Here is a 26,618-nt window from a genome sequence, read left to right as displayed (position 1 = left end):
TAACCTTCCAATATTTGCCAAAATTCATTCATTTGAGTTTTGAACCTAGTATTCAATGACTGGCGGTATGCCCTTTCATCTTTCTCTCGATTCGAGTTCAATTATAAATTTCTTACCAAGAAGGCTGGCCGTTAAAGGGAAAGCTTGAAGTTGTGTCATGAAAGAGGGCATTCTATTAGAATTCATGCTCCTTATGATTTTTTATTTTTTATTTTATTTTTTTTAATTTTTTAAAAAAGCCACCAAATTCCAATGTCCAATTTTAAACTACATTTGCAATGACTGAAGTTCGTGCTTCACTTACCTAACTTTATGCAACTTCTTGTGGAAATTTTAGTGCATGTTCTTTTTAGCTGATGGAAATCCATGCCTTAATTTACGGGAATTTCCGAAAGTCTTCCATCACCTTTCTGCATGCTTTAAGGTGGTGGCAAGGTGTATCAACTTTCCATTTCTTCCAAATAACATTAAATTTTTTCATCCAAAAATTACAAAATAAATTCCAGGTCACCTTTTTTAGGTTACACTGGCTTTTTTTGGCAATTACAATGAGAAACAAAATTAGCACATTGCGGCCAAAATGGAACAAAGAAGTGTTGATAGTTACAGAGTTACTGATATGCAAACTGAATTTAACAAGCAACATCTTGAATTCAACTTTACACCACAAAAATAATTCCTCTATAAATAATTGAACAGTTTATGAATTTCCAAACAAATTGAACTTACGAGAGTGTTGTCACTATGAATATCCAATATTTTTACCTAAATAAATTACTAAATATTATTACAATGACAGTAACTAAAAATGGAACAAATTCTAATTGAAGTCATGTTCTCTTGATGCTAGTCTGCTTAACAAAACAGTTCCATTTTTGGCCTTCAGGTTGCTGGACTAGGAAGTTACCAGCAAAGGTCCCAGAACTTTCACCTCAAAATCAGAAATTGAAGACTGCATCACGGCTGGGCTAAATCTAATGAACTACAGATGAGTATGCGAGAAGAGTCTTATTTGCTGCGCTTTTTGGCTTCGCTATAGAGAACAACCCCTATTACAGTAAGACAGTAACCAAGCATTCCGGTCACTGATACAGGGTTCCTAAATATCAAAATTGAGATAACAACAGCAACAGCTCCCTTGGCATTTCCCAAAACCTGGACAAAGAAGCAAGTATATTAAACATCAACAGAAGTTTTAAACCCTATTAAGGTATTATTGTGATTTTATAAGTTGTGTTCTTTAGCTTCATCATGTGAACTATCACACCGGATAATACATTTAGTGACACAAACCTAAACAAAATTCTCTTTGATATATATTAACATTTTGCAGTACCTTCTCAGGGATCAGTATTCTGTAATACCCAAGGCTACACACTACAGCCAGGCTGATAATTATATACATGCAGACCTTCATTCCAAACCATACAAATATACAACAGATAAATGGTCATCACTCTTCTGTCTTCAATCAAAATTAAATCTTTAATTATGTACAGAGATCAGAGTTCCATCATGGCATTACAAATGTTGGTGCAAATATAGTAATCTGCATTGGTATAATGTAATAATACGAAAGTATGGTAATGACACTTGTATGCCATGTAGTGTAAAAATGTCACATATGGATTCTCCACCATGAATCATGAGTGTTTCTGTAATAGCTTCTATTACACACACCTTCACACCAAGGGGTTAAATCAGTGATAATAGATTATATGCAAAATGCCCTAACACGATCTAGTGGCTTAATAAAGAGATCCATTTCAGACATTCTATGAAACTATAGATTTAATTTGCACCATTCCTTATTATTATCATATACACATATTTCCTAATAGCAAAGGGAGTATGGATATGTGCAACCAAAAAAAAAAAAGGGGGAAGGAAGGGTGGGGGGGGGGGGGGGGGGGGGGGCTGTGAATGTGTGCAAGAAAATAAGGTCTGTGAAAGTGTAGAACAAAAAAGACGGGTCTATGAATGTGTCACAGCTCAACATTAACATAAATTTTTTGAAAAAAAGCGATAAGTAGAAAAAAGTCCACTGGCGGTGGACTGGTGGTGTAGAACAGAATAGGTTCAGGAATACCTGGAGAGTCAATGCACTTGTGTGGTTGGTCACCAAAAAGTTGGTCAAATTCACAAAGTAGGCAAGTGCAGAATTGAAGAGCAGATACCAAACAATGCTGAGATCCTCTCTTGCAAGAGCTACAGTGATCCCAACTACATTCTCCTCCATTAATAGTGCCGCTGGAATAAGGCAGACAACAGCTATAGGAGCCATGTACATGAGAAGATTCATAGAATTGAGCTTCTCCCTGTCAAATGCAATGATAATCAATCAGCACAGCTTCCTCTATGCTAATATGTGAAAAGCATAACTCAATAAACCGCATATTCGCAGGAAAATTGTTCTTACCCTTCGGATGACAGTAAGATTCCTTGAAGCACTGTCTTAAGTGCTCGTGCAGCTGTTGCTCCAACGCACATTATAAATCCAAACAAATTAAACAATGGTTCTCCCTACAGACAAGCATCAAATTACCAACATAAGCAACCAAAAAATCAGCATCAAGAAAATGCAACTTGCATAAAAGAATCAACACTCCCCACATTACCAGCCTCATGGTACCACATTATAACAGTCACTATAAGAAACAACGAGGGTTGCCAGCACCTTCATTATTTCGAAAGTTAAAACTCCTATCAAGCTCGCTTTCATCTTCACTTTTAGGGAACTCACCTATCAATTTTTCTCCTTCCATTATGTCGAAGTAACAACACAAGTAAAAATATTTGGAAATTTTCGAAAACTGCCTCTAACAGTTTCATAAAGTGGCAGTTTTCCTAATAAGGAGCATTGAACACAAATAAGGAGCCATTCCCAATTTCATAACCACATTTCTCAGGGGAGGGAAAAGATCATCGAAACACCATCTTCAACTATATGCATTTTTTTTTAAAAAAAAAAAACCCATTTAAACCACATAAAAGTTTCTCGTCTCCTACTAATCACTAATCCCTAATCACCGACATTCGAAAATCCAGCTGATTAATCATATATAAAAGTGGATCCAATTCATAATAAATAAATATAAGGTCAAGCAATCACTATATCCAATTCATTATATAAGGTCAAGCAATCACTATATCCAATATCTAAAGGATATTCCCCACTAATCCAAGAATCAAATCAGCTATCAATTATTGCAACAAATATAATAATCTTATTCTTACCATCCAAATTCCTGGATAATTGATTAATTAATCACCCATTTTAATAAAATTTCTTGAAATAAATAATTAAATCAACAGCTTCATATATTAATCAAATACTGATACCAAAAAAATTAAGAAAGAGATTGATACATACCCCACTGGCAATGATGACACCAGTAACAACAGGAATAAGAGTGACATAAGTGAGCCAAGATTCTCTCTTGAAGGTCATCAAATAAGCAAAAATGGCGGTGAAAAACGGGGTGGTAGCACCGACAGCCTGATTGAAGGAGACAGGGAGATAGCGAAGAGAGATGTTACCGCTAACGACGGAGGCGCAGAAGATGGCGGAAAGAGCGGCGATCTTCGCAAATTGAACACGAGATCGAACAGTTTGCATCGGAACAACCTTCAACCAAACAATGGCGATGTAACTGAAGAGAGAACAAGCTGTCATATGACACATTGTAAGGAAAATTGGGTATTTGAATCCATAATTGCTCAACAAATACTTGTTTAATAGGATTACGCCGATGTTTGAGGAGTACCAGAAGGTAATTAATCCGATCGTGAAGAGTTTTCCAGTGGGTTTCATTTGAATCGGATTTGAATGGATTGAATCGAATCGATTCGATTTGGTTTGGGTTTGATCTGGTGAGAAGTTTGTTGGGGGTGTTTGATTTGGTGAAATAAAATTAGGGTTTTTTCATTGATTTGGGGAAGATGAGAAATGTGAAGAAGAGAGAAGAAAGGGGAAAAAATTAGGGTAGGAGGAGAGAGAAAGAAGGTGGGAAAAAGGGAGCTTTAATGGCGGAGTAGCAGGAGAAGATGATGATGAAGAGAAGAGAGTAGAAATAAGGCGCCAGCTTCAGTGTGTGCAAGGACTAATCTTTCCTCTCATTTTCTCGTCCTATATAAATATCGCTAGTACGGAGTAATAAATACTTCTACTGTACAAGTTTTATTTTATTTTATTTATTTATTTTTTTAAATAAACAAAAAAAATTATTAATACGTGTACAATATATATTGGTAGAGGTGTAAATTTGGGTGTCTAGATAGGGTTTAGTAAGTCGGGTTAGGTCTAGTTTGGAGTTGAGTCATGCACATGCCGACTCATTTTGCACTTATAAATCGAAATATGAATTGGGTTACTTTCGGGTCCTCGTGTGTCAGATCAGGTCAACCGAGTGAGTTTTTGACACCGCTATTATATGTGTACCTTTATTTTATTTTCTTTTTAAACTATACTAAAAAAAATTATGGTTGATATAGGCGATATTGTGATGTGCTTATTTTGACAAGATACCAACATAATTGTTTTAAGGCTTTAATTAGTTTTAGCCCGGGTGATATCACGGTTTAATGAGTATAAAATAATTAGTTCTCTGTGGTATGTATTATGTATGTGTTTACCATTAAAGTTTTGATTTCTTGATCATTTTAGTTATGCTTGGTCAAAGACGATACGACGACGTATTACGAGATTAATTTTTTGTCAACGTACATTTAACCTTTGGCAAAATCTTTAATATTGTATTAGTATTATAACATTCAAAAAAATGTACTCCGTAAGGAATCCCTTTTTTTTTTTTTTTTTGGGACAGGAATCGAGTATTATGTTTTTATAACTTTTACTGTCTTTAAGGAAAAAGTTGAGTAAATTGATCACATGTATAGTTAAAAAGTTCTGTTTTTTCTGGAATTGAGGTATATGGAAGTATGAGACATGTGTGCTTGAGTATAAAAAGACGTAACGCAATGTATCAGTTATGTATGTGTTGATCAGACCATAATCACATGTTAATTTTTTATTTTTAATTTTATTATTTAAAAAAAAAAAAAAAACGTGAACGAGTGAAATTCTTCAAAACATTTTTAAAACTATACCTTAATCATTTCATATTCCCTATGGATTTTAGGCGTTGAAGTAGTAAAAAATATCTAGATATATTGACCCGTATAATTTTTGGATATTTTTAATTTGGCAAGTTTGATCTTTATAAACAATGGGCCAACTTATATTTGGCAATACAATAAAGAGGAGAAAAATATACACCTTTGCTGCATAGCAAAGAGTCAAACTGATTAATCTATAATAATTTATTTCTATACTTGTTAAACAAAGAACACTATGAAGCTGAAAGACTCTGCAAAGTGGCCAAGACTTCAAAAGACTTTCATTAAGAAATACTCTAACTCTGAGTACTTTATTTTGATGATAATGATATTATATGATGTGCTTCGTCGTAAAATTATGGTATGTCGATGACTTGATACAATAGCTTTAGGAGAAAACAATAGCGGAAAAAAAAATACTACGTAAATAAAAAGGCAGCTAATTAACATACACAAGTCAGGGAAAGACTGATTTTCTGAAATTAAGGGTAGCAAATGTTTCACATCAACAGCATGATGGAAGTCAAAGTAATTTACAATGTTGTAAAATTGTAAGACACAAGGTAAGATGCATCCTCTCACTTACAGATCATTTCATTTGGCACTCAAACTGATTTGACCATCTTGCTACCCCCTATATGCGAAACAGCTCTGACAAAAAAATGGATGGCTACTATATGCTTACAAAACCAAAATTTGGACACACAACAAAGGATCATGTATGAGTTTAAGATGGTCCGGAAACCCTCCATCCTTCACCAGCAAAGTTGGCTTGGTCGCCAAGTTCTTCTTCAATCCGGAGCAACTGCAAGGAAATTTAAACTTTTAGATTAATAGTAAAAATGCAATCTGGCATTCAGCATAATGCTTCCCAGTATTACTACACAAGTAACATGACCACCATTTACGCCCAAATTATCTGGGAAAAGATAGAGAAATTAACCAAATATGAATCCTCCAATATCATACTACTATTAGCTAGCCTACAACCGTACAACGTTCCTGGGGAGAAAGGGTGGGGGGACAGAAAATGATCTTCAGTATCATCATTCTGCATAGTTTTGAAACTCAGCTGAACAAATTGATTGTGTAGCAAGAGCAATTTCTATTAAACAAATACAGGTCTTCGAAATTATGTTTAAGAAGCAACGGGAACTAAAAAAGACAAACCTGATTATACTTGCATAGGCGCTCCCCTCTGCAAGGTGCCCCAGCTTTTATCTGACCGGTAGCAAGGCCAACAGATAGATCGGCAATGAAAGTTTCCTCAGTTTCACCGCTTCTGTGAGCTACTATAACTCCCCAGTGAGCATCTTTAGCCATCTTGACAGCCTCAATGGCTTCTGTGACGGTCCCAATCTGATTTATCTGAAAATGTCACTCTGTTACAAGTTCCGATGATTTACAAAATAAATACAGATAGCATTAAACACAGGTTTCTCTTGCTTTTGAATTGTCAAAACAAGATTATTTTTGTACAGCAGTAACTAGCTGAGCTGGATGATTAATCATCCATAGCTTCATATGCAGACATGTTTTGGAGCCATACATCCAGGCTGTCAGGTGATAGGTTAGAAGGGAAATATTTCATTAAATCCAATAAAATCATCCTTCTTGTCAGGAAATTGCCTTTTGTTTTACTCCAGCAGCAAAATCAAAATATTGGTGAGACCAAGAGAGAATTTGAAAAATGAAAATCCACTGATGACACATCATAGGGAGCCAATTTCAATACCAAGTGCAAAGGGATTCATCTTAGGGGCAGCAATCTTTTATACTATGTATTTCAGACAGAAAACTAGACAGATCCAAAAAGAAGAGAACACTAAGGTGGATATCACAGCTAACCCATTTAGAAAGGGAAGAAAAGGTTCTCCCATTGAAGCCTAATGGAGGAAATTTGAAGCCTGACTAACAAAACTATCAGTCATGTATAAAAGTTTGTGGCTAATCACTTAATTTTACCTTAAGCAGAAGAGCATTGCATGTGGACTCCTGAATGGCTTTCTCAATACGTTTTGGATTTGACATCAATAGACCATCACCGACAACCTGCACAAATCACACCCAATGATCTCAAGCATTTAATTACATAAAAAGCCTTTTGTAACACAGCCCAAAACCTCAGCAGATGGCATTGCTTATTCACATCCATTGAAGATAAAGAATATTTTTGACCAAAATTTTCAACTGTGTTCCAGACAATAGGTCATCTCAGTAAGGAAAAAAATTTCAGTTGCCAATTATAGGATTATATTTCTTCTACACTAATGCAACATTGAATTGTCAATCATGTGTAGTTATGAAGGTATTCCTATTGCAAAAGAAATACAAAACAAACCTGGCAAGCTTGAAGAGTAGAGAAATGCTTTGTGAGTTCCCAATCCTCTTTGTCGAATGGATCCTCAACTGAGACAATTGGGTAATCTGCAAGATGCAAAAGAAGAATAACACTGAAAAAGAAGACTCCACAAGGAATTTCAAATGGTAGAGAAAAAAAAGGATGAAATTGAAACAAGAAAGGAACAAGACAACCATACCAGAACAAAGTTGTTTATACAATTCAATCATATCCTCTCCCGACTTAAAATTTAGCCCTGACTTATTTGGTGTCTTGAAGTCTAAATCATATTTCGTTCCTGAAAATCAAGTGAATAAGGAAGACTAAATGTTAGATACAAGGAAGAATCAAGCCTCTCAAACCCAACCTTGAGCATAGATAATTAAACAAAGTAAAGAATTCTAAACCTTGAAAACAACCACCCCTGAGGCCCTAAACAAGAGAAACTTCCAATAAAAGCATATTTCATTTTACTAGAAGGATTATCAAGATCAGGATCCTCTTATAAGCTTGATTTTTGCACTTAAGAGCATTACCTATGCAAAATTCAGTTGCAGCTACATCAATGGCAATCTTTATTTTTTCATTGTGCCCAGTTCTACCAATAGCCTCCATGACTAAATCCAGGGCTTCTTTTACACTGCATAAGACAGATAGAAAATCAGAGCTGCATAGAACAATATGCACAAGCTAAACACAGTGACATAATAAGATTGTTAACTCATGGTATTAGATTTAATATGATTTATATATACTCATTAATTATATTATAGAACATGAGAATCCCCTCAGTAAAATATGCTTGCCTTGAAATGTTAGGAGCCAAACCACCATCTTCTCCTACATTGCAACCATGCACGCCAAACTTTTCTGTAATAACAGCCTGCCCTTTCCATTAACAAAAATCAAATCATTAAATTGCAAGCAAACATACTTTAAGATAAGAGTATTCGAGACAAACTTGTTTGCTAGTGGGAATCACATGAGGCTGAAAGTACTGGCTGGAAAGACAATGAGCTATCACATACAAAGTAATTAAAACGCGATAGATAGTCATTTAGATTTTAATTCTAACAGTTTAGATGAAAGAAGCCAAATATAATGCAACATAATTCAAATTTACATCTTCTACGCCGTTCCAACTCTTCATTTTACCTTAAGTATCTGCGTCACCACGTCGGATACTCGACAGGCACATGGGTATGACACTTAGCATACACTTAATTTGGACTAAAATCATGCAAAAGTTTCATGAAACGCCAGTGTTTGAGACTTATAAGTTTTGGACACATCATAACCTTTAAAAACAAGAAAGAGAAGCTTAAAGTGTGTCCTTTTGTACTTCTAAGTCCAAGTAACAAAGCTCATTACTTTCTTTTTAAGTATTCCAAGGGAGAAGACATGCTCATTTAGTGATGGAAAATGTTTTATTTTGTCATTGTTTTCATAGTAGCAGTAATAATATGTTATTACTTTTGTGAGGCACATAAAAGTAGATTGTGGAATGGTCATGAATAATCAAGAACACGGTGTTCTACGTGCAAAAGGAAAATATTCCTGCGTAAACTATGACCACTACTTTAATGAAGTAAAATACCTTTAGGTGATGATATGTTTCAGACCCCATCTGCACCGCCTCCTCAAATGTCTTCGCACCAACAGGCAAAACCATAATTTCCTGAAAATCAAAATATAAGTATAAAACCTCAGTGAAAAACAGAATGGAATTTGAGCTTCCTATGAGTTAATATTTGCAATTTCATGGCAAGCAAGTTGTATTATCATCACAATACCTGAATAGCCAAATTGTTTCCAGCATGTTTACCACCACTGAGAACTGTGAAGGATGGAACAGGAAGCAATGTATTGGTCCCACCAGAAATATCAGCTATATGTTTGTAAAGAGGAACCTGGAACAAGTATTCTAGTCAAAAGATGGCAAAATATAAAACATATTAATACATGGGATAACTATTGCCAAATGTCAATGTAAATCATACCTCTTTTTCAGCAGCTCCAGCTTTGCAAGCAGCAATTGAAACTGCTAATATAGCATTTGCACCAAGTTCTCCCTGCAATATCAGATGAATTAAGAAGCATAGGACTCAAACCATTAAGAAACCAGAGCACTAAAAGTCTCCATCTTCCACAAGCAAGAAAGCGACAATTTGTTTCATACATATGACTGCCTGACTGGCTGTGGGAGTGGGAACAAGCTCTCACACTATGTGATAATTACCTTCTTCTCTGTCTTATCTAAGTCAAGCATGACTTGATCAATTTGGGATTGAAGAGTAGGGTCCATGCCAATCAATGCTTCAGATATTTTCTCGTTTATATTTTTCACAGCTTTAGTAACACCGTTACCCAAATAGATCCCTTTGTCTCCATCACGCAATTCAGTGGCTTCATACCTACCCAAAAACAATACCACCAAATTGTGAACAACACTGTATTAGCTTCGCAAGTGGAATATGAAACATAATCTACACAGTACAAGTGCAAGAGAGAAAAAATAAAACTGCACACATAAATAGAAGCCTGTTTGTTGACAAGTAACTTATAAGTAATAACAGGAGATAACAAGTTGGTAAAACAGTATGCACACGACATAACTGGTATGCAAGGCTGCAAGCAGTCATTTATATAAAGGTCATAGAAAACAAACACAGCACCTACATTATACCTTACGTAAATTAAATAACCATAAGAATGGCTACAAACTGACAAACATTAACCATAATAATAGAATAGAATAGAATAAAATGAAATAAAATAAATAAGTTTTTTTTTTAATGTTTATTACAGTAATAGACTAGTATCTGCTAACTTAACTCACGCAAATAACAGGAAGATAGAGAGGAAAAGTTTGATTTTTTAAGTGAACTATATAATCTGATTTTTTGTAAATTGATTAGATATGAAGAATTAATAAAGATGGAAGCTTTAACATTCATTGATAATGGTGGAATGGTTACAAAATGATAGGGTTAATAGCTTGAGGCTATCACTCTCTAACAATGGCTTGAGGACACAACTCTCTAGGTTTTCCAAAACAAAATTATGCTAATCCTTCTCTTACTTCCCTCTCCCTATTTATTTAATATTCCTATTTCCTAAGATGATTCTAGATGATTTGTCATTTTTTGTGCCATGTGGCATCTCTTGGTTCCTTGCACAATTTCCCTTGCATGTACTGCATACCAGTAATACTTAACTACCCATAACACCCTCCCCTAAGTCGGTTCATCACACAATCTAACACAAAAAGAAAGGCTTTATTTTGACAATTTTCTAGAGCAAAATTAGGAAATACTTCATGGATCTTCAGTAGCAGCTCTTTTTAAAACAACTATCAAAGGTCTACACATTCGTTATCCTCTTTGCAATTTTGTCAATAAATGTAAGGTCTTGAAGAAGATTAATACTTTTATGCAGACAACTGGTTTGAATAGGCTAACATTAATGATGTTTTGCAAAAGTGGCAACATAAAAATTAACGTGTATATTGTGCCTAAAAAGTGGTGTGAGACACAAAATCATCTATCTCAGCACTATGAATTTGGTTCTTTCGTTTGGAATAGATTGTTGGAGAAATAGGGATCTAGCATGCTGGTTTGGAGCCTGATTTGCAAATTCTCCCGGGGATAAGGAAAATAATCATTTGTAGTCTTGTATGCTTGGAAATTTTGAGAATGTAGTAACTTGAAAGAACTGACACTATTTTTAGTGATAGGACATCAAATTATGAGTCTCTACAAGACAAGGTAGGTTATCTTGCTTTCCTAAGATACTACAATGCAGTTTCAACGGATATATACCAAAATTAAATGTATATGATGTAAAGCATGATAAATGCAGTTCGCTTATCCATTAGTCATTTATTTGGTAACTTCATTCTTGGTCTTTAATGAAGTTTTATAATTACAAAAAGAAAAGAATAGACCTTCCTATACAACCAAATAGAGAAGAGACTAAAATTTAGGTACATCATGTCGACAGCAAACAATTCTCCTCTATCCACTCGAATATCAAGATGGTAGTCAAGAGCCAATTCTCTGAATAGACTCTGCCTATCATATATAAAACTAAATATAATCCTCCAACTTATTGCTCCTGATGTAATTCATAATAATCCAAACAAATCGAATAAGAATAAATCAGGAACTTCCTACAGTCCTTAGCAATTACATTGCATTCCTACACGGTGGTAAACCACACTAAGCCGCGAAAATCCATAAATCAAATTAGAAAGGATTCCTTCAGCAATTACATTGTATTTCTTCAGCAAACACACACCAGCTCAATAACATGAAACATTAAAACCTAGTAGTTTATACAGCATTTGAACGCCGAATTCTCCAAAAAAAAAAAAAAAAAAACTAAATTGGAAAAAGAGGGAAGAGAAAGAGACGTACATTCCAGAAGAAGGACCGCTAGGAGAAGAAGCACGAAAAGTGCCTTTATTCGTAGATAATTCAACTTCAACAGCAGGAATTCCTCTGCTATCAAGGATCTGCCTCGCCTTCACCTTCGTTATCACTGATTGCACCGATTTCAACATATGATTTGCCTGATTATTCAAAAATCAAAATTAATAAGCAGAAATTAACATGAAAAACAAAAAATTAAACGGAAGAACTTACGATAAAGAGGACTGGATCATTGGTTTTAGCCCTAACAGCGGCATTGACGGCATCTTCAATCTTCCGAGACAGCAAATGCTTGTCCAAATACTCTTGCACTGACATTTTCCTGATAATTTCTAGCTGATTTTGAGATTTTGGCCTTTAATTTCGACTTGGAGATGTATGATCTTCGACACGAAGAAGAAGAGAGAATTATCGAGAATCTTTCAATTTCTGGGAATGCAGTGAGACTGTTTTTTTTTTTTTTTTTTTTTTTTGGTTGAAATTCAGTTTGTCGAATTTTTTTTTTGCTGTTTGAATTTTTTTTTTTTTTTTTTTTTTTTTTGTGTTCTACCCGATTCACCTTTTGGACTAATCCGATTCGAGGATTAGTTTTGGGTGGTTAAGTTCCATTCCCCTCCCAATTGTTGTTGCAAGGATCGAACACAAGTCTTTCCTACCAAGTGTAGTCTCAATCACCGTTGCACCAACAACCAACCTTTTTTTTTTCTCTCTAATGATGTTATGTAAAGGGGTGTGCATAAATGGATCTGGACCGGAAAACCGACCGGGACCGGACCGGGGGATTCAGGGTTGGTCTTCGATCCTCACAAATTGGCGATTTCAGGTTTCTGGTCCGGACCAGAGATGGACCGGAAAGTGTATTTTTGTAATATTTTGGTAAAAATATTAAATTTAATGTTGCTTTTTCTAAAAAATTTAGGTACAAAACTTGTAATTTATAAATTCTAGGTGCAAAATAGGAAAGAACGCAAACAAAAACAAGACGTTATATTAAGATTCCAAAAAAAAAAAATAAATAAATAAATAAATAAACGGTCCGAAACCGGACCGGACCGGAACCTGGACCGGTTAATTAAGGTCCGGTCTCGATCCCCAAAAAAAGTCGATTCTGGATCCCGGTCCGATTTTGGACTGGTGCACAGCCCTTTTATGTTACTCCGTATTTGTTAGGTAGTGGACTGGTGGATTGATTTGAAATAGGCTCAGGTTCTTTGCTTGATGGGCTTCCTTGTATATACCCGTTTTTTTAATTTGGAATTTTGGATACCATCAGTTTTATTTTATTTTAACAGGATGTATAGTGATTACTGATTAGTCTTGCTCGTCCTTTTTCATGAAATTTTTTTTAATGCAATTTAAAATTCTTTGGTGACATGATGTTAAAATTACTGATTTAATCTGGCAGTATAGTTTTGGTCCTTTGGAAGTCCTATTTCATTGACAAAAGAGTAAAAAAACAAATACTACGTATGAAAACTGACTAGGTTAAGCAAGGCATAGGTATTCTCTATGGGCTAAGGACCTTTGATATTCATTATCAGTAACGATTTTGATGAATAATACAGAAAGTCTAGTCGTATTTCTAAAAGATTATAAACTTAAGTTGATAATTACATGCTCACAATCGCCCTCAACAGTAACTGGAGGCATCTTTTTTCTTCACAAGAGCACTGCACTAAATAGATCAATACTTTAGTGAGCACGGGTCATGTTGAAATAATACTTGTGGTTTCGTGAAATGTACCTGCCATGTACAAAACCTAGTATCTCATACTACCACAAATGCACTGGATGCACCTTCAAAGTGGTGGACTGACCCAAAAAGTCCCTTTGAAGCACCAAAATGCCGTATTCTATACACACCTGGGAGTGCTTTCTGTGGGATCCTCCATTCTATTGTTGCCTGACTATGTGTGCTGAGTTTGGCAGGCCTTGACCACTTGAAGCGGAGACAGAAATCATCATCATCGTAAACTGGTTCCCAACTGTCCTTTAGAAGCATCTCCACCAAAGCAAATGTTCCTTCGGTCATGAGATCATTTCTTGGGCAGGCTGACCAGAAGACAACGCTCACCATATCACCTCTCTTAAAGGTTGCATTTCGGGGAACATCCGTGCTGCAATCTCCAAAGTTTGAACCAAGGGGAGGCATGTCCAGAACAACCGGAGTAAGAAAGCCCACTTGCTTGTCCAGGAGATCTGGTGGCTGGGGGCCCGATTCAACCCTTTGGCCATGGACGAGGGCTGTAGCAAGTTTCTTGAATTCTTGAATGAAGGCACTATGTGTGTGGGGCCCATATAACGTAGAAGCACCCTGTAAACCATAATGTCAGTCAATTGTCAGCTTTCTGCATTCTCTCTAATATTTTTTTTTTTTTTTTTGGGGGGGGAGGGAGGGGGCGGGGCGGGGGGGTGGCAGGCCGGTTGTGTTACAGACTTCCAGGACCTATAGGTTAAACCAGATACAAAGTTTTTTAGTTCACAAACAATATCAGTGGAAACTTCTGTATTATTGGGTACAGAAAGTTCCTCAGCAGGAACACTGGCTAATTGAGCTGACAATCATAACGTGGAGTTGGGACATTATAGCCAGATCAAATTCGGGTGCAGAGTCTTTCGATAGAGGTCTTGTCGGGTAATTTTTGGGTTTAATTTATTGGATCGGTTCAATTTCAAGTACAGGTCAGATTATCTTAGCCATGCCTACTAGTAGTAAGAAGTGAGTCTGCTATACTTATAATAGCACGAAACCTACAAGGAAGTAGAATTTGTGGTTCTTATTGATATAAATCTATCTCAAAACATTAAACGAATGCCTTACAACTATAAAGTCGGGATTGGGAGAAGAAATGCATAAATTATATAATAGCTGCAAACTGAGAATAAACAGCTGAAAGCCTGAAATATGTTGTACAAGAGTTCTTCAAGTCAATGGCTTGTGAGAAACCATACAAGTTCAGTAGCTAGATAGTGTAAATGCACATAATGCAAATAGAAATCGAGTTGGTTTTAGTGGACATCAACAATAATAAGGGGGCCACCAGATACCATATTCGTCTAACAATATATTACTACAAAGTTAACCTTGAATAAAACTGACTCGCTGGAAGCAATGGTTACGATAGGAAAATAAAGCAATATCATAATAATCTGGAAATGGAAACTGACCTCATATCTTTGGACCTGGTACTCCTCGTAGGTGGTAACATACTGTGAGTAAGTATTTGTTAATCCTGCTATAACAACATGAAGGCCGCCATTGAATTCTCCACTAGATGCACTTGTAAGAACTGTCTTCACAGCATCACGAAGACGCCTACCAGCCATTGTTGTGAACTCTGATGACAAAATAAAAGCAAAATCAGCCAAAATAAAAGGAAAAATGTACTTCTATGTCATACATCAAATGAAACTTTTAACTTTCTGCAATTGTAAATTCACAGGAAAGAATACATCAAAATCTTGAAGTTACAGGTTTGCCAATATGATGCTAATATGACAACCCAAGTTCTAAACACATATTCTCCCCTAAAAATACAATGTAAAATTAAAAAAACTCAAACCTCTACCACACCTTAAGAGGATTAACTTAACTAATTTCTGAACAACATATGACAAAACCTAATTAATTTTCTAAGGCTCATTCAAAGAACATTCCCTAAATTAGCAGGGGTTCTGCTCCTGAAACATTGGTGATTGACAAGCCAAATCAGACCATGCATTTTTAAGACCATTATAGAAGTGAATTCTAGCGATACAAAAAAAAAAATTGATCAGCTGATCTATTAGGAAAACTACAGGCTAAACACTTTATATTACCAGCAGTCTAATGATCCTGCATCCCGCATCAATACTTGGAACAAAGAACTATAATTTTAATAAATTGGGGAGGCAACACCTTAATGGTCGAAGTGTAACAAACAAGATGCAAGATTACTAGAAGATAGTCAAATACACACAAAATTACAAACTGCCAACAAATAAATTAGAAACCAAACAGCTTGATAAAATGTTAATGAAGTAGATGAAAGACTACCTGAAGGTACACTAAGGATAACGAATTGCCCAATTCGCAAGATTTGGATTGGAAGTATTGCAGGCTGCAGAGGAACCACATTGTGTAAGATAATAAAGAATCGTAATTAAATGGTCATCAATAAATATTAACTAACTGAACCACACAAGGAATGAAGGAACCATCGAGAACAACACAGTTCTGAGGTTGTGTTCTGTTTCTATACTTTAAGAAAGATTCTAAAATTAGTAAGCCAGACTTGGCCACTTGGGAAATATTAATTTTTCACACAAACTGGTTGCATTCTTAACCTTGTTATTAATCTCTTTTTCAAATTCTTGTGCAAAATCCAACTCTTAATAATGTCACATAATTATAGCATTACTTTAGAGAAGGCCTACTTCCACCATCTTTTAATAGGTCATCCCCTATACCTACATAGAACAGCACTACAACGCAATCTTTCAGTAAATCAGCGATCCAATCAAGTAGCAGACTAGCAGGTGTTAGCCTGTATAGTCCAACAAGAGTTGACTGTAATACTAATAACAGGTCCTGTCAAACTGTGCAAGCACTTTACTCATATATCCAAACAATATACTATAGCTTTTGTGTAGCCATATTACTTATATGAAGATACTTACTGCCCAATCATATGGAAGCTTCATTTCACCAGTATCAAGTAGAATTGGTTTTGGTTGTTGGCAGTCAACCTGCTCTTTTCCCGGTGTTTTCAGTAAGTTGCGCACTAATCTCCAAAAGGGGTTTCCCTGACATTATGCACCACAAGAATAGTGATTTACTGATCATGCAAACACTAAATATGTGAACAAATTTACAAAAAGGGGACATAATTTAGTGGTTTCAATTACCTTGTCATCTCCCTGCTTAAAATCAAAAGCTCCTGGTCCATCTGTAGTACCTGCAGCAAAGGCAAATCCCATTGCAGCCGGACATGTTTTGACTACCTCACTGCCACCTCCTTCTTTAGGGATCGTAACCTCAAGTTTAGAGAAGTCCAGGTAAGTATGTCGAAAATCAATTTTCCCTTTTATCTGTTCAGATGCTGTTTTGAAAAGATCAGCAGCTTTCTTAAACTGCCTCTCCCCAATTATACGTGTGCTCTCAAATTCATCAGGGTAACTGTGAGGAAAAGATAACAGTTATTTTTGCATGGCCACTGAAATTTTACTAGCCATATTAGTGAAAATAATTTGAGAGAGTTGCATACCCTGGTCCACGACCATAGCATAGTTCATTCTTCCCACCACATGTACTATGATTGAAGTCACAGGGAAGGCCCGTGTCAATGCAATATGCACCAAGAACATTGGGACTAACATCACCACAGTTTGACTGACAAAATGCAGCGACAAATTTAGGTTTATCACTCTGTCGGAGAGCACTTCTCACACGGCTAGAAATGCTCGAAAACTTGGTTACTTCTCTTTTAGAAGAAGCCTGAAAAGAAGCAGCGAGATCCAATAGTTCACGATCTGCATAAAGAAACATTGAAGAGATCTCAAAACTAAAGCCTCTGGGACCGTTACTAGGATGTGTACAGGAGCACAGGACAAACTCATCATCAGCAATCACAATGTGGGTGTGAGTGTACACACACACTCACACACACACACACACACACTAAACACGTGCATTTGAATCTTAAATAAGTAGATTGACCACTACATACACTTCCAGAGGATTAATAGGGCCTTTTTCCCGTGTCAGTACAGCTTCTAGCTGTAATGCCAAATCTAGCCGAAACTCAAATCCATAACATATCAGAAGTCATAATTTTTGATTCAATACCTCCAACCAAGCTCTTCTCTAGCTATACAGCATTGGAGCAAAAAATGTACAACTATCTTAATTTAATAAAATTAATATAGTCATTGAATAACTTGCCAGACAGCCTTTCTCACATTAATCACTTGACTCTACTAGAATATATTTCATCATATAATCTAACAAAAGGTCTACTAGTTTCAGCAACCTAGCATGAAGGCTTCACATTAAACACGCCAATGGTCTTGTGGAGCTGCAGTAAGACCACTGATCACTATAACAAATTTTATCCTAAATATACTCTTAAATTAATGTTTGATGCTTACGCTTAACGTTGTATTCAGGAATAATATTGGGAATTCGCCTAGGGATTCTTTCTGTAGATCCTGTGTGAGATTCGTCAGAATAAATATTCCCGCTATCCTTCCCATCATGCCAGTCTTCCATAAATCGTGCAGCAGCACCTTTGTTATCCCCACTAATCAACGGATTTGTACGACTCATGGACGTCCCATGAGTCGCAAACCAGTTAAAACTGCCAACTGGACCCCATTCAGCATCTACAAACTTCAGAAGGGTCATCTCCTTATCAACATCATACTTGTACTTGCTTCGCTCCTCAGAAGGATTATTTAAATAAGCACTAGGACTGCGATTGACACCAGCATCAAGAATCTCTCCTGTGCAAGGGACAGAGGTGAGAATATATAAACATAAAAAGAGTCAATATAATCATTCAATCCCCCCTCCCTTCCTCACCAAAAAAAAATGCAAACAAAAGTAATATATTAGGATTATTAGGCATAAGAGTATATTATAAAAAGATTAGGCAGGAACATCATTATATCAAGAGGTTTGAATTATATCATAATTGCTACACCATAATCAGCAACATATACACAAATTGTTCTTTCACCAGGTTTGAAGCTCAATAATTAGCCAGTCCCTGATCCAAGTATGCAGATTCATCAAGTAGCTTTAGACTGTTCAATGGAAGTGGAGGAAATATGCAAAATAGATGAAAAGCGCAGAAACCTATATAGTAAAGAAGTAACTTATGCCTTTTCACCAAGTAAAAAACACTCATTAGCTAGGTCAAGTAAATAATGAGTAAGAAAGGGAAAAAGGAGCAAGTGAGCAACAAATAGCTTACGCAATTTTTTATTTTTTTATTTTTTTATTTTTTCCATTGAAAAAGCTTTCTTCAACTAAATAATAAGTACCACAACATCAGAAGACACAGGTTTTTAGTTAAAGATAGATGCAAAATGATATCATGTATATTGAAGATGAGCATAGACTAAACTCGAACACCAAGCACTGTGCTATATCTAGGTCTGGTTCCTATATGACAAGAAGGGTTGGAGAATAATGCAAAGGAGAAGTTTAATGCACCTTTGTTCACAAAGATCGAACCAGGTCTCAGATTTCCATGAGCTAGTATAAAACTTTGCTCAATGCCATCAACAAGAGCATCAAAGGACTGGCGCACAAATCCAAGAGAAGTGACAATGTATACAACATACTGCAGATAACCCCCGGGACCAGCATGTGTATGAATTCCACTGATAGCAACATTCTTTTCAGTGTACAGATTCCCATACCTGCAAACAAAGATCTTTAATGATAATAATAAAATAGTATTCTCCAAACATGATACATGACAATATACAATAGCAAACCTTAAGAAAATAAATCACCCTAAATAAGTATACTGAAGGTATATTACTCATTTCTGAGGTGTTCAGTAATTTTTGAGTTCAATTAACTCCTCCTACCTCCTAAAACTCGCTATACTTTAAATAAACCCAGTTCGAGTTTCTCACATTTCGTGAACACATGCACTTTATAGGGTCAGAGTATATGTATATTCAACATAATTATGATCCAAATAGAATAAGAAATGTTACCTTGCTTTCAACCTCTCGAGAACTTTGATAGTCACAAGTTGTGAGGCCATACAAGCATCAAGATTCACAAAAGCTACACGATTTCCTTGAGGTTCTGCCACAATAAATGTGCGAGCACGCAACCTAAAATGAACCCCAGATGCAATTTGTGCTGTATCTGCATATCCCATCATATTTACATCAGCTGCCGGTCCTGTGATGTCATAGCTCCCAAGCCCAATTAGATAATTGGAAGTTGAGAATGCTCCTTTTCCGGCCAATAATAGCAGTATAAGTAAAAGAGAAAGCTGCATGACTCCAAAATTTCCCCGTATTAAGAAACATGAGGAACAAAGCAGCTTCATTGCAGATCCGAATATAGGAAAATTAGAATCTATTCAAACCTCTTCATATGCCTTCATAACAAAAGAAAAAATACAGTGGTGTTAGCATCAACAATATTCACAAAGTATCATAGATCACAATTAGCAGAACAATTGCACATCACCGTCAATTCTTTTTAACTATAGACATAAAAATTCAACTAAACACATACGTTTCGAGAGTACGAATGTGAATCGGTAATTTGTTAGCATAATGTAGGCAAAGTAGTTTTTCTCTTTCTTATCTTCCAAACTTTAAAAACACCTCCTCCATAGCGAAAATTCCTTATGAAGAATAACTTATTTCTACATCATAAAGCAAATTACTATCATTAATTGGAGTTTGAGTGTTTTTAATCCTACTCACTACAATCAATTAGATAGGCTTCTCACTCTAGAATTCCGCTCCATCTTTTACTCAGTCGATAACTTCTTAAGAATCATCCTAATTAAAAGACGACAACATAATCGTGTCGAAACAAGCAATCCACACTCAACATAATGCCTTCTCCCACATAATCGCGGCCTACAAAGTAAGTCAGCAAGTAATGCTCCAGTTTTTGTGGCAAGATTCAACTAAAACAAGCATATATTGAAATTTACAGCATAATTTGAATTAATTGCAAGTATAATACCACTTAATCCCATTTTAAACAACCAATTTTACCAAAATTAAAATAGCAATACTTAATAGAATAGAACAATAATACTAGTACTTCACATTAAATGAACCAGATATTCCTCACCAACAAAAACAATTAGAATCCTACGCAAACAATTAACCGATTCAAAAAAACAAGCGACGGATAATTATAAGCTGATCTAGTCAAATTCTATGCTTAATCGCATATTATACAACCATAATCCAAAATTATTCAATAATCAAAATTAATAAAGCAACAAAAACGCAAAATTGAGAATAATCACCTAACAAATTGAAATTTCGCGCCAATTGCACCGATGAATAGAAAAAGAGAGAAATTCTGAGAAAAAATGCCGAAAAAAGATTAGCAAAATTGGGAGGATTTTCGGTGCTTTGATGAGAAGAGGAGAGAGAAAATGTGAGTGTGAAGCATGTTAGGATTAGTGTGGAGATGGATAAATCAAGGAGGCATAAGGTGAAATCAATGAGGTGAAGATTTTGACCACTTTAAGAAAAGGGCTGACTTCAAATGAGCATATCTCTCAATCTAGAAAGGATTTTGAGATGATTCAAGTTGGATGTGATAGCTTATCTCAAGAGCTTTCCAACGACTGGTCATAAGCTAAATTTGGCCAAGAAACGAGGAAGTTATGGCTGTTTTACGAGAAGTTGTCCAGCAGGGGAATTCGGAGCGCCCGCTCCTATCCGAGGAGCGCCCGCTCCATTCGAGGCTCGTTTTCTATTTTTTCCAGTTTGTTTGAGCGGTCGCTCATGTTCTTTGGAGCGTCCGCTCCAATGGGTTTCACGGGGTTGCTCTGTTTTTTGGGCTCGGTTTTCTTTGTATGGTCATGATTAACTTTCTCCTCCCTCTTGATTAATCTTAGCCTTTGATTATCTCCTAATACCTAGACTATATATATTGTTTTTAGATCTCTTATTTCATTACTCACAAATATAAACACTTAGAGAGAGAGTTTATGGAAGGTTTGTGAGGAGCATTTGAATTATACACAATTCATGCTTGTAATCTTGATTTCATTCATCATCAATAATACTCCATAGTGCAAGGGTGGGTTTTTTCTCCCGTTTCGCGGGTTTTCCCACGGTAACTTTGTCTCACCTTTACTTGCTTTAATTATTCATGGTTGTTCTTGATTGTTATACTTGCTTGTTCATTGTTGTTGTGGGTGGATTGCAATTAGTTTGAACCCTTAATCCTTACAAAGCAGACTTAGAAAAGGGTAAGTAACTTGGAAGGTTATTTTAATGGAGGAAGTGGACCCAGTGTTTGACACGCCATAGAAATGAGCGAAGCTTCGTCAGTTTTGGCGTTATAGTTTTAATACTATGCTGTTGCTTTACTCAACTTAACCCAGAGTCAAGTATAAAGCATCGTGCGATTATGCCCCGAAATTACTACGAGGTGTAGAAGTGACGACTCTGACGAGGTTAGGTTATGTCTTAAATTTTGCATTTGTGGTGCCATTAATTGAGCAGGGAGGACCTACCTGTTTCATATATACCATGGTTTATTCAATCGTACAACTCTATTTGTCCTAATTTAATTATTGCATCTAACAAAAAGAAAATTGAGTAACAAGCCGTATGTAATTCTGTATATAGTACTCCGTACTTTGTATTAATTAATAGAAAATGAATGGATGATGTGATAGCTGATAAGATAGGAAATAACATTAGTTGGATGAGATAATGTGGATTACTACATTTACAAAAGGAAAAAGGGTGTAAATAAAATGCGTGAGTACAATAATATTTTCATTTTAATAGTACATTAAATTAAATCTAAAGGAACATCATGCATCCGTATTATACATGAGTCGTGCCCAGTTAATATGCCATATTAACAAACTTTGTTAACATGGCTCTCTCTTCTCCCCTCCAAAAGCACTTTCTTTTCTCTCCTCCCCTCCCAAAGCATTCCGGACTCACTCCTTAGCACAACCATCGTTGCACGACCACCTTTGGAGGTATAATCCGGTCGGCCAAACAAAAGACACCCTAGTTGCGAAATATGTAAATTGGGGCCATAATAATCCTTTAGGAGAAGGAATTTGCTCGTGCGGCGATGTTAATGGTCGTGCCAGTGGCGCTAATGGTCATGGTGTTAATGCTCATAATGGTGGTGCCAATGGTCTTGCGGTGGTCGCACGATGGTATTAACGGAAGTATGGCAGTCGCGCGATGGTGTAAACGAAAGTACGGTGGTCGTGTGGTGATGCCGGTGGTCGTGCAGTGGGTGGTGCATATGGTTGTGAGGTGGTAACAAAGGTGGGCTAAAGGTGTAGATAGAGGAGAGAGAAATAGGGATAAAGCTAAGAAAATACAAAAATACCCTCATTTTAACATTTTTTGTTAATATAGCATATTACCAGGTATTTTTGCATTACTTTTACAAAGTTTTTAAAACAAAACTAATTAGGGTTCATTCATCTCTTTTTAAAGGCTTGTTATCTAGATTGAATATTGATTTGAGAAGGATTACATATTAAGGAAGCATGTAATGAGAATTCCACACGATACTTCATACTGGTCTACTATTAATTCTACATACCTCATTCGATTTCATAGCTTCTTGTGAATGATTGAAGAGTGTTGGTAATTAAAAGTTTTAATGTTGTCGTACGATTGAAAAGATTGTAACCAAAAACTGGTGAAGTAATAAACGAAACATAATTGTTTCACATCACAGTTGTCAGGCAAGATAGACATTATCTTTACGATTTTTGTCAATGATGACAATCGTAGATGTTTCTCTATTTGAGAAGGAAACTATAAATAACATTTCAAGGTTGTATTATTAATTAATAATGAGATAAGTGTGAAAATATATCATGCATTTCTAATTTAATTCGAAGCAATAATTGCAATTAATTTTTTATGAAGTCTAATCGCCTATCTTAACAAAGGTATACTAATACCTTATCTCAAGGCAATGGTTATATTATGAGAAAATTGAAAATGTACAACTTTGTATAAGTGTTAGGTTTTACGCATTATAAATTTGATTTATTTGTTAAATTTATATGTGTTGAAGTGTTGTAATTTGAATTGGTGTGTGAATTGAGACAAAGTATTATGTACATCTTATATTTAGTCAAACATACATGTGTAAACACAACAATACAACATACATGATTGCAAAATACAAAAAGAAATATAGATTTATGAAACAAGTCAATCCCTTGATTCAACATCTAGCTAGAAATGATGTGGATGACAAAAAGATTTGAAGAGCAACAACAATAAATACGACACTTTTTAATTTAATGAGCACCATATATATGACTATGTATATGAGTGTTGCATTTTTGGAAAAACTAACACACACAACTATTTTCAACGTGAAGGATAACTTTTGATATTCCAACATATCAAGTACATGTATATACTTTGTTGATTTTTTCCACTTTGATTTTATAATCGTCATGTATAATATTAATAGTTACAATACCATTTTAACAAAGAAATTTAGTAGAAAATTATGTGTTTATTTATTGATGGTGAAATTCATATGACACACAAGTAGGGTATATGTCATTTCATCGAGTGCTAATTCTTGAAATGAAAATTCACATTGAAGATATCAAAGTTTGTGGAGGTTATTGATTTTGATACAATCATCAATTTTGTCATATTACAAAAGGACAATCAAGGCCTGATACCCCATACAAATGTGATTTGATTGATATTTACCGAGTTTAAATTCATGCTAGACTATCATTGAAATTTTGTACAACATGATAATAGACTTTAACATTTGAGGTTTGTGATCAGCAATATACAATGTATATAGAGTGAAACTGGATGTAACATTCATGATACTAGGAGACGATTTGTACTTGTACATTTAATCAAGATAAACTCAATTGTCTTCATTTCTACACTACATTCCCGACTTGATTAATTACACAAACACAATTCCAAAGCATGAAGATCGTTCTTTATTATTGGATAAGGCAATTTTTACTTCTACCCAAAATATACACTTATAATGTTTGTTGATTTTACACACCTTATTTTTTTTTCTAATCACAAATGTAAGTTGTTAGAGATCGGACAAATATTCAATGAAAAATGACTGATTGCAAAATCTATCATTAATACTAATTCAAAAAAATAGAAAATCACATTGAAGCTACTAATCAATCGTGCTTGAATATTAATTTTGTTGCAATGATTAATCTTATCATTTTGCAATCAATTAAGGCACGCGGAGTCTTTTATGTGGACAAGGGCGCCAACTCTATTGACCCCACAAACATGACATACAATTGACGATTGTCGAGCTCAATTCCAAACCATCATCAGACACTATGACCAAATGCTAACATATAAGAACTCAACTTGCTATAAGTAGCTTACTTGTATAACGTGTGTAACTTCATCAAATCTACTAGACAAATCATGAAATCAATGTAAGACTTTAGATACTCTATGCGGAATTTCATGAATCACATTCATAAGCATCTAATAACCAAGATCATTGCATAACACATAAAGAACATATAATTGTACCTTTGAAGCGTGATTCCACGTGCAATCGAGCAAGAACAATGGGAGATAAAGAACCCCAAGTGTGATTCCTCTACTTAGTCCATGGGCACAGATTAAACCTCCACTAATGCTAGTTAGTTGTAATTGAACGCTTCAATCAACCTTCAACGGAGAAGGGAGAAATAAATGAGCCACGAACCACCATCACCACCACCGTGAGCAACCACCTTGCTTGGGTGGTCCGTACCGTATGGACAAAGGGGAGGAAGAGAGAGGCGTGTGAAAAAGAGGGGTTAGGGTGTTTGGTTGCTTGCTTATGACTTATGTCAACCCTAGGCATGACCTCTATTTATATATCACATATATAATTAGAGTCTTATGTGAAGCCCAAACACTCAACCCAATTCAAACTACACTAGCCCTATTCCTTACATGGCTTGTCATATCCTCATGAGGCCCATTAATGGGTCTCTTACTTGTTTAACCCAATACCCTTGTTGTGTGACCTCATAAGATTCATTTATTGGGCTTTAGACTATTTAACCAGCCCAAAGATCATTTGTCATATCTAGCACAGAAGAATGAACTTATTATCTCCATAATAGTGATCCTTGATATATCTAGTAATTGCACTTATCGAAGACATAATTCCTTCAATCAATATTCGTTAATCTAGGTATAGTAACCCTAATTGTATTCATTTTCATATCCATTAAGTTTTAACATGATTGCTTATTTTTCCGCACTTGGTAAGATAATTTCAACCACAAATGGAAAATGAGGAGGTAGAACAATATAAAATTGAAAGTTCACAATCAGCACAAACAAAGCTTTATAGGTCTTATCCACTTTATCTTTATTACTACTGTATGTAGGGTTGTCGAATAGTGGACACATATACAGTGAAAAATGACTAATTACAAAGTCTATCATCAATAAAAACTATTTCACACAAATAGAAAATCACATTAACGGCATAAATCGACGAGGATATGCTATACTTTGGATACAATAAATAATTAACCTTGTTGTTTTACAGTGAAGGCAATCAAGACAAACAAATTCTTTTCCACCCCCAATACAAGTATACGACTACACGTGACGAAAATTCCATAGAGTAATGACTATCGTCTTACCGAAATCAACTCCAAGCCACCGTTGACATTATAATCAACACAGTACCTCAATACACTAGCATATAAGAATCACAACATACCATAAAAAAGTTGTTAAGACTAAAACTAAATGTAAACACAACTTCTTATATGTGGCTGGCCATCACAAGGGTTACTTCGTTAGTGTTATAGGGGTTACTTTGTTAGTGATATAGGGGTTACTCAATTAGTTTTAAAGGAGTTATTTTGTTATTTTAAAAATGGGTGCACGGTATGGCCAGCCGCACACAAGACGGGTTGAAATGTAAAACTCAATCAAATCTAAACACAATAATCCAAATCGTCTTAATTTCCATACCAATTGATTCCCAACATAAT

At 35.5% G+C, this 26,618-nt stretch overlaps 3 protein-coding genes across 3 annotated transcripts; all 3 read right to left on the bottom strand.

The window, feature by feature from the left end:
* Positions 1-637: 637 nt before the first annotated feature.
* Positions 638-4,118, bottom strand: LOC145571642 (putative sugar phosphate/phosphate translocator At3g11320). The gene is made up of 4 exons (XM_081630663.1): positions 3,374-4,118; positions 2,420-2,523; positions 2,090-2,318; positions 638-1,155 (listed from the first exon to the last, which is right to left on the bottom strand). Exons 1-4 carry the CDS (start codon positions 3,812-3,814, stop codon positions 1,009-1,011), a joined length of 921 nt encoding a protein of 306 aa, XP_081486789.1. The 5' UTR covers positions 3,815-4,118; the 3' UTR covers positions 638-1,008.
* Positions 4,119-5,552: 1,434 nt separating this feature from the next.
* LOC145571641 (cytosolic enolase 3-like) lies at positions 5,553-12,341 on the bottom strand. The gene is made up of 13 exons (XM_081630662.1): positions 12,106-12,341; positions 11,878-12,032; positions 9,699-9,873; positions 9,460-9,531; positions 9,253-9,369; positions 9,057-9,137; positions 8,266-8,342; positions 7,996-8,099; positions 7,659-7,757; positions 7,460-7,545; positions 7,084-7,170; positions 6,289-6,486; positions 5,553-5,923 (listed from the first exon to the last, which is right to left on the bottom strand). Exons 1-13 carry the CDS (start codon positions 12,208-12,210, stop codon positions 5,846-5,848), a joined length of 1,434 nt encoding a protein of 477 aa, XP_081486788.1. The 5' UTR covers positions 12,211-12,341; the 3' UTR covers positions 5,553-5,845.
* Positions 12,342-13,360: 1,019 nt separating this feature from the next.
* On the bottom strand, positions 13,361-21,232 carry LOC145570059 (neutral ceramidase 2-like). Its single transcript, XM_081629048.1, has 10 exons — positions 20,895-21,232; positions 19,606-20,000; positions 19,091-19,299; positions 18,022-18,375; positions 17,139-17,403; positions 16,780-17,050; positions 16,552-16,677; positions 15,929-15,992; positions 15,061-15,230; positions 13,361-14,206 (listed from the first exon to the last, which is right to left on the bottom strand). The coding sequence occupies exons 2-10, from the start codon at positions 19,947-19,949 to the stop codon at positions 13,661-13,663; spliced, it is 2,349 nt and encodes a 782-aa protein (XP_081485174.1). The 5' UTR covers positions 19,950-20,000; positions 20,895-21,232; the 3' UTR covers positions 13,361-13,660.
* Between the last annotated feature and the right edge of the window lie 5,386 nt (positions 21,233-26,618).

Source organism: Chenopodium album, chromosome 12 (assembly GCF_948465745.1).
Source record: "Chenopodium album chromosome 12, dcCheAlbu1.1, whole genome shotgun sequence".
Lineage (NCBI taxonomy): Eukaryota > Viridiplantae > Streptophyta > Magnoliopsida > Caryophyllales > Amaranthaceae > Chenopodium > Chenopodium album.
This window is presented reverse-complemented; position numbering and strand designations above follow the sequence as displayed.

Coding starts and splice junctions, on each gene's coding strand:
- LOC145571642 (XM_081630663.1), bottom strand. CDS start 3,814: ATGAAACCCACTGGAAAACTCTTCACGATCGGATTAATTACCTTCTGG. Junction 2,319..2,419: donor ATCTTACTGTCATCCGAAGG/GTAAGAACAATT, acceptor TGCATTTGACAG/GGAGAAGCTCAATTCTATGA. Junction 1,156..2,089: donor CAAGTGCATTGACTCTCCAG/GTATTCCTGAAC, acceptor TTCTTTGTCCAG/GTTTTGGGAAATGCCAAGGG.
- LOC145570059 (XM_081629048.1), bottom strand. CDS start 19,949: ATGAAGCTGCTTTGTTCCTCATGTTTCTTAATACGGGGAAATTTTGGA. Junction 19,300..19,605: donor CTCGAGAGGTTGAAAGCAAG/GTAACATTTCTT, acceptor CTTTGTTTGCAG/GTATGGGAATCTGTACACTG. Junction 18,376..19,090: donor TTCGATCTTTGTGAACAAAG/GTGCATTAAACT, acceptor TCCCTTGCACAG/GAGAGATTCTTGATGCTGGT.
- LOC145571641 (XM_081630662.1), bottom strand. CDS start 12,210: ATGTCAGTGCAAGAGTATTTGGACAAGCATTTGCTGTCTCGGAAGATT. Junction 7,758..7,995: donor TGCAACTGAATTTTGCATAG/GTAATGCTCTTA, acceptor CTTGATTTTCAG/GAACGAAATATGATTTAGAC. Junction 6,487..7,083: donor GCAATGCTCTTCTGCTTAAG/GTAAAATTAAGT, acceptor TGACATTTTCAG/ATAAATCAGATTGGGACCGT.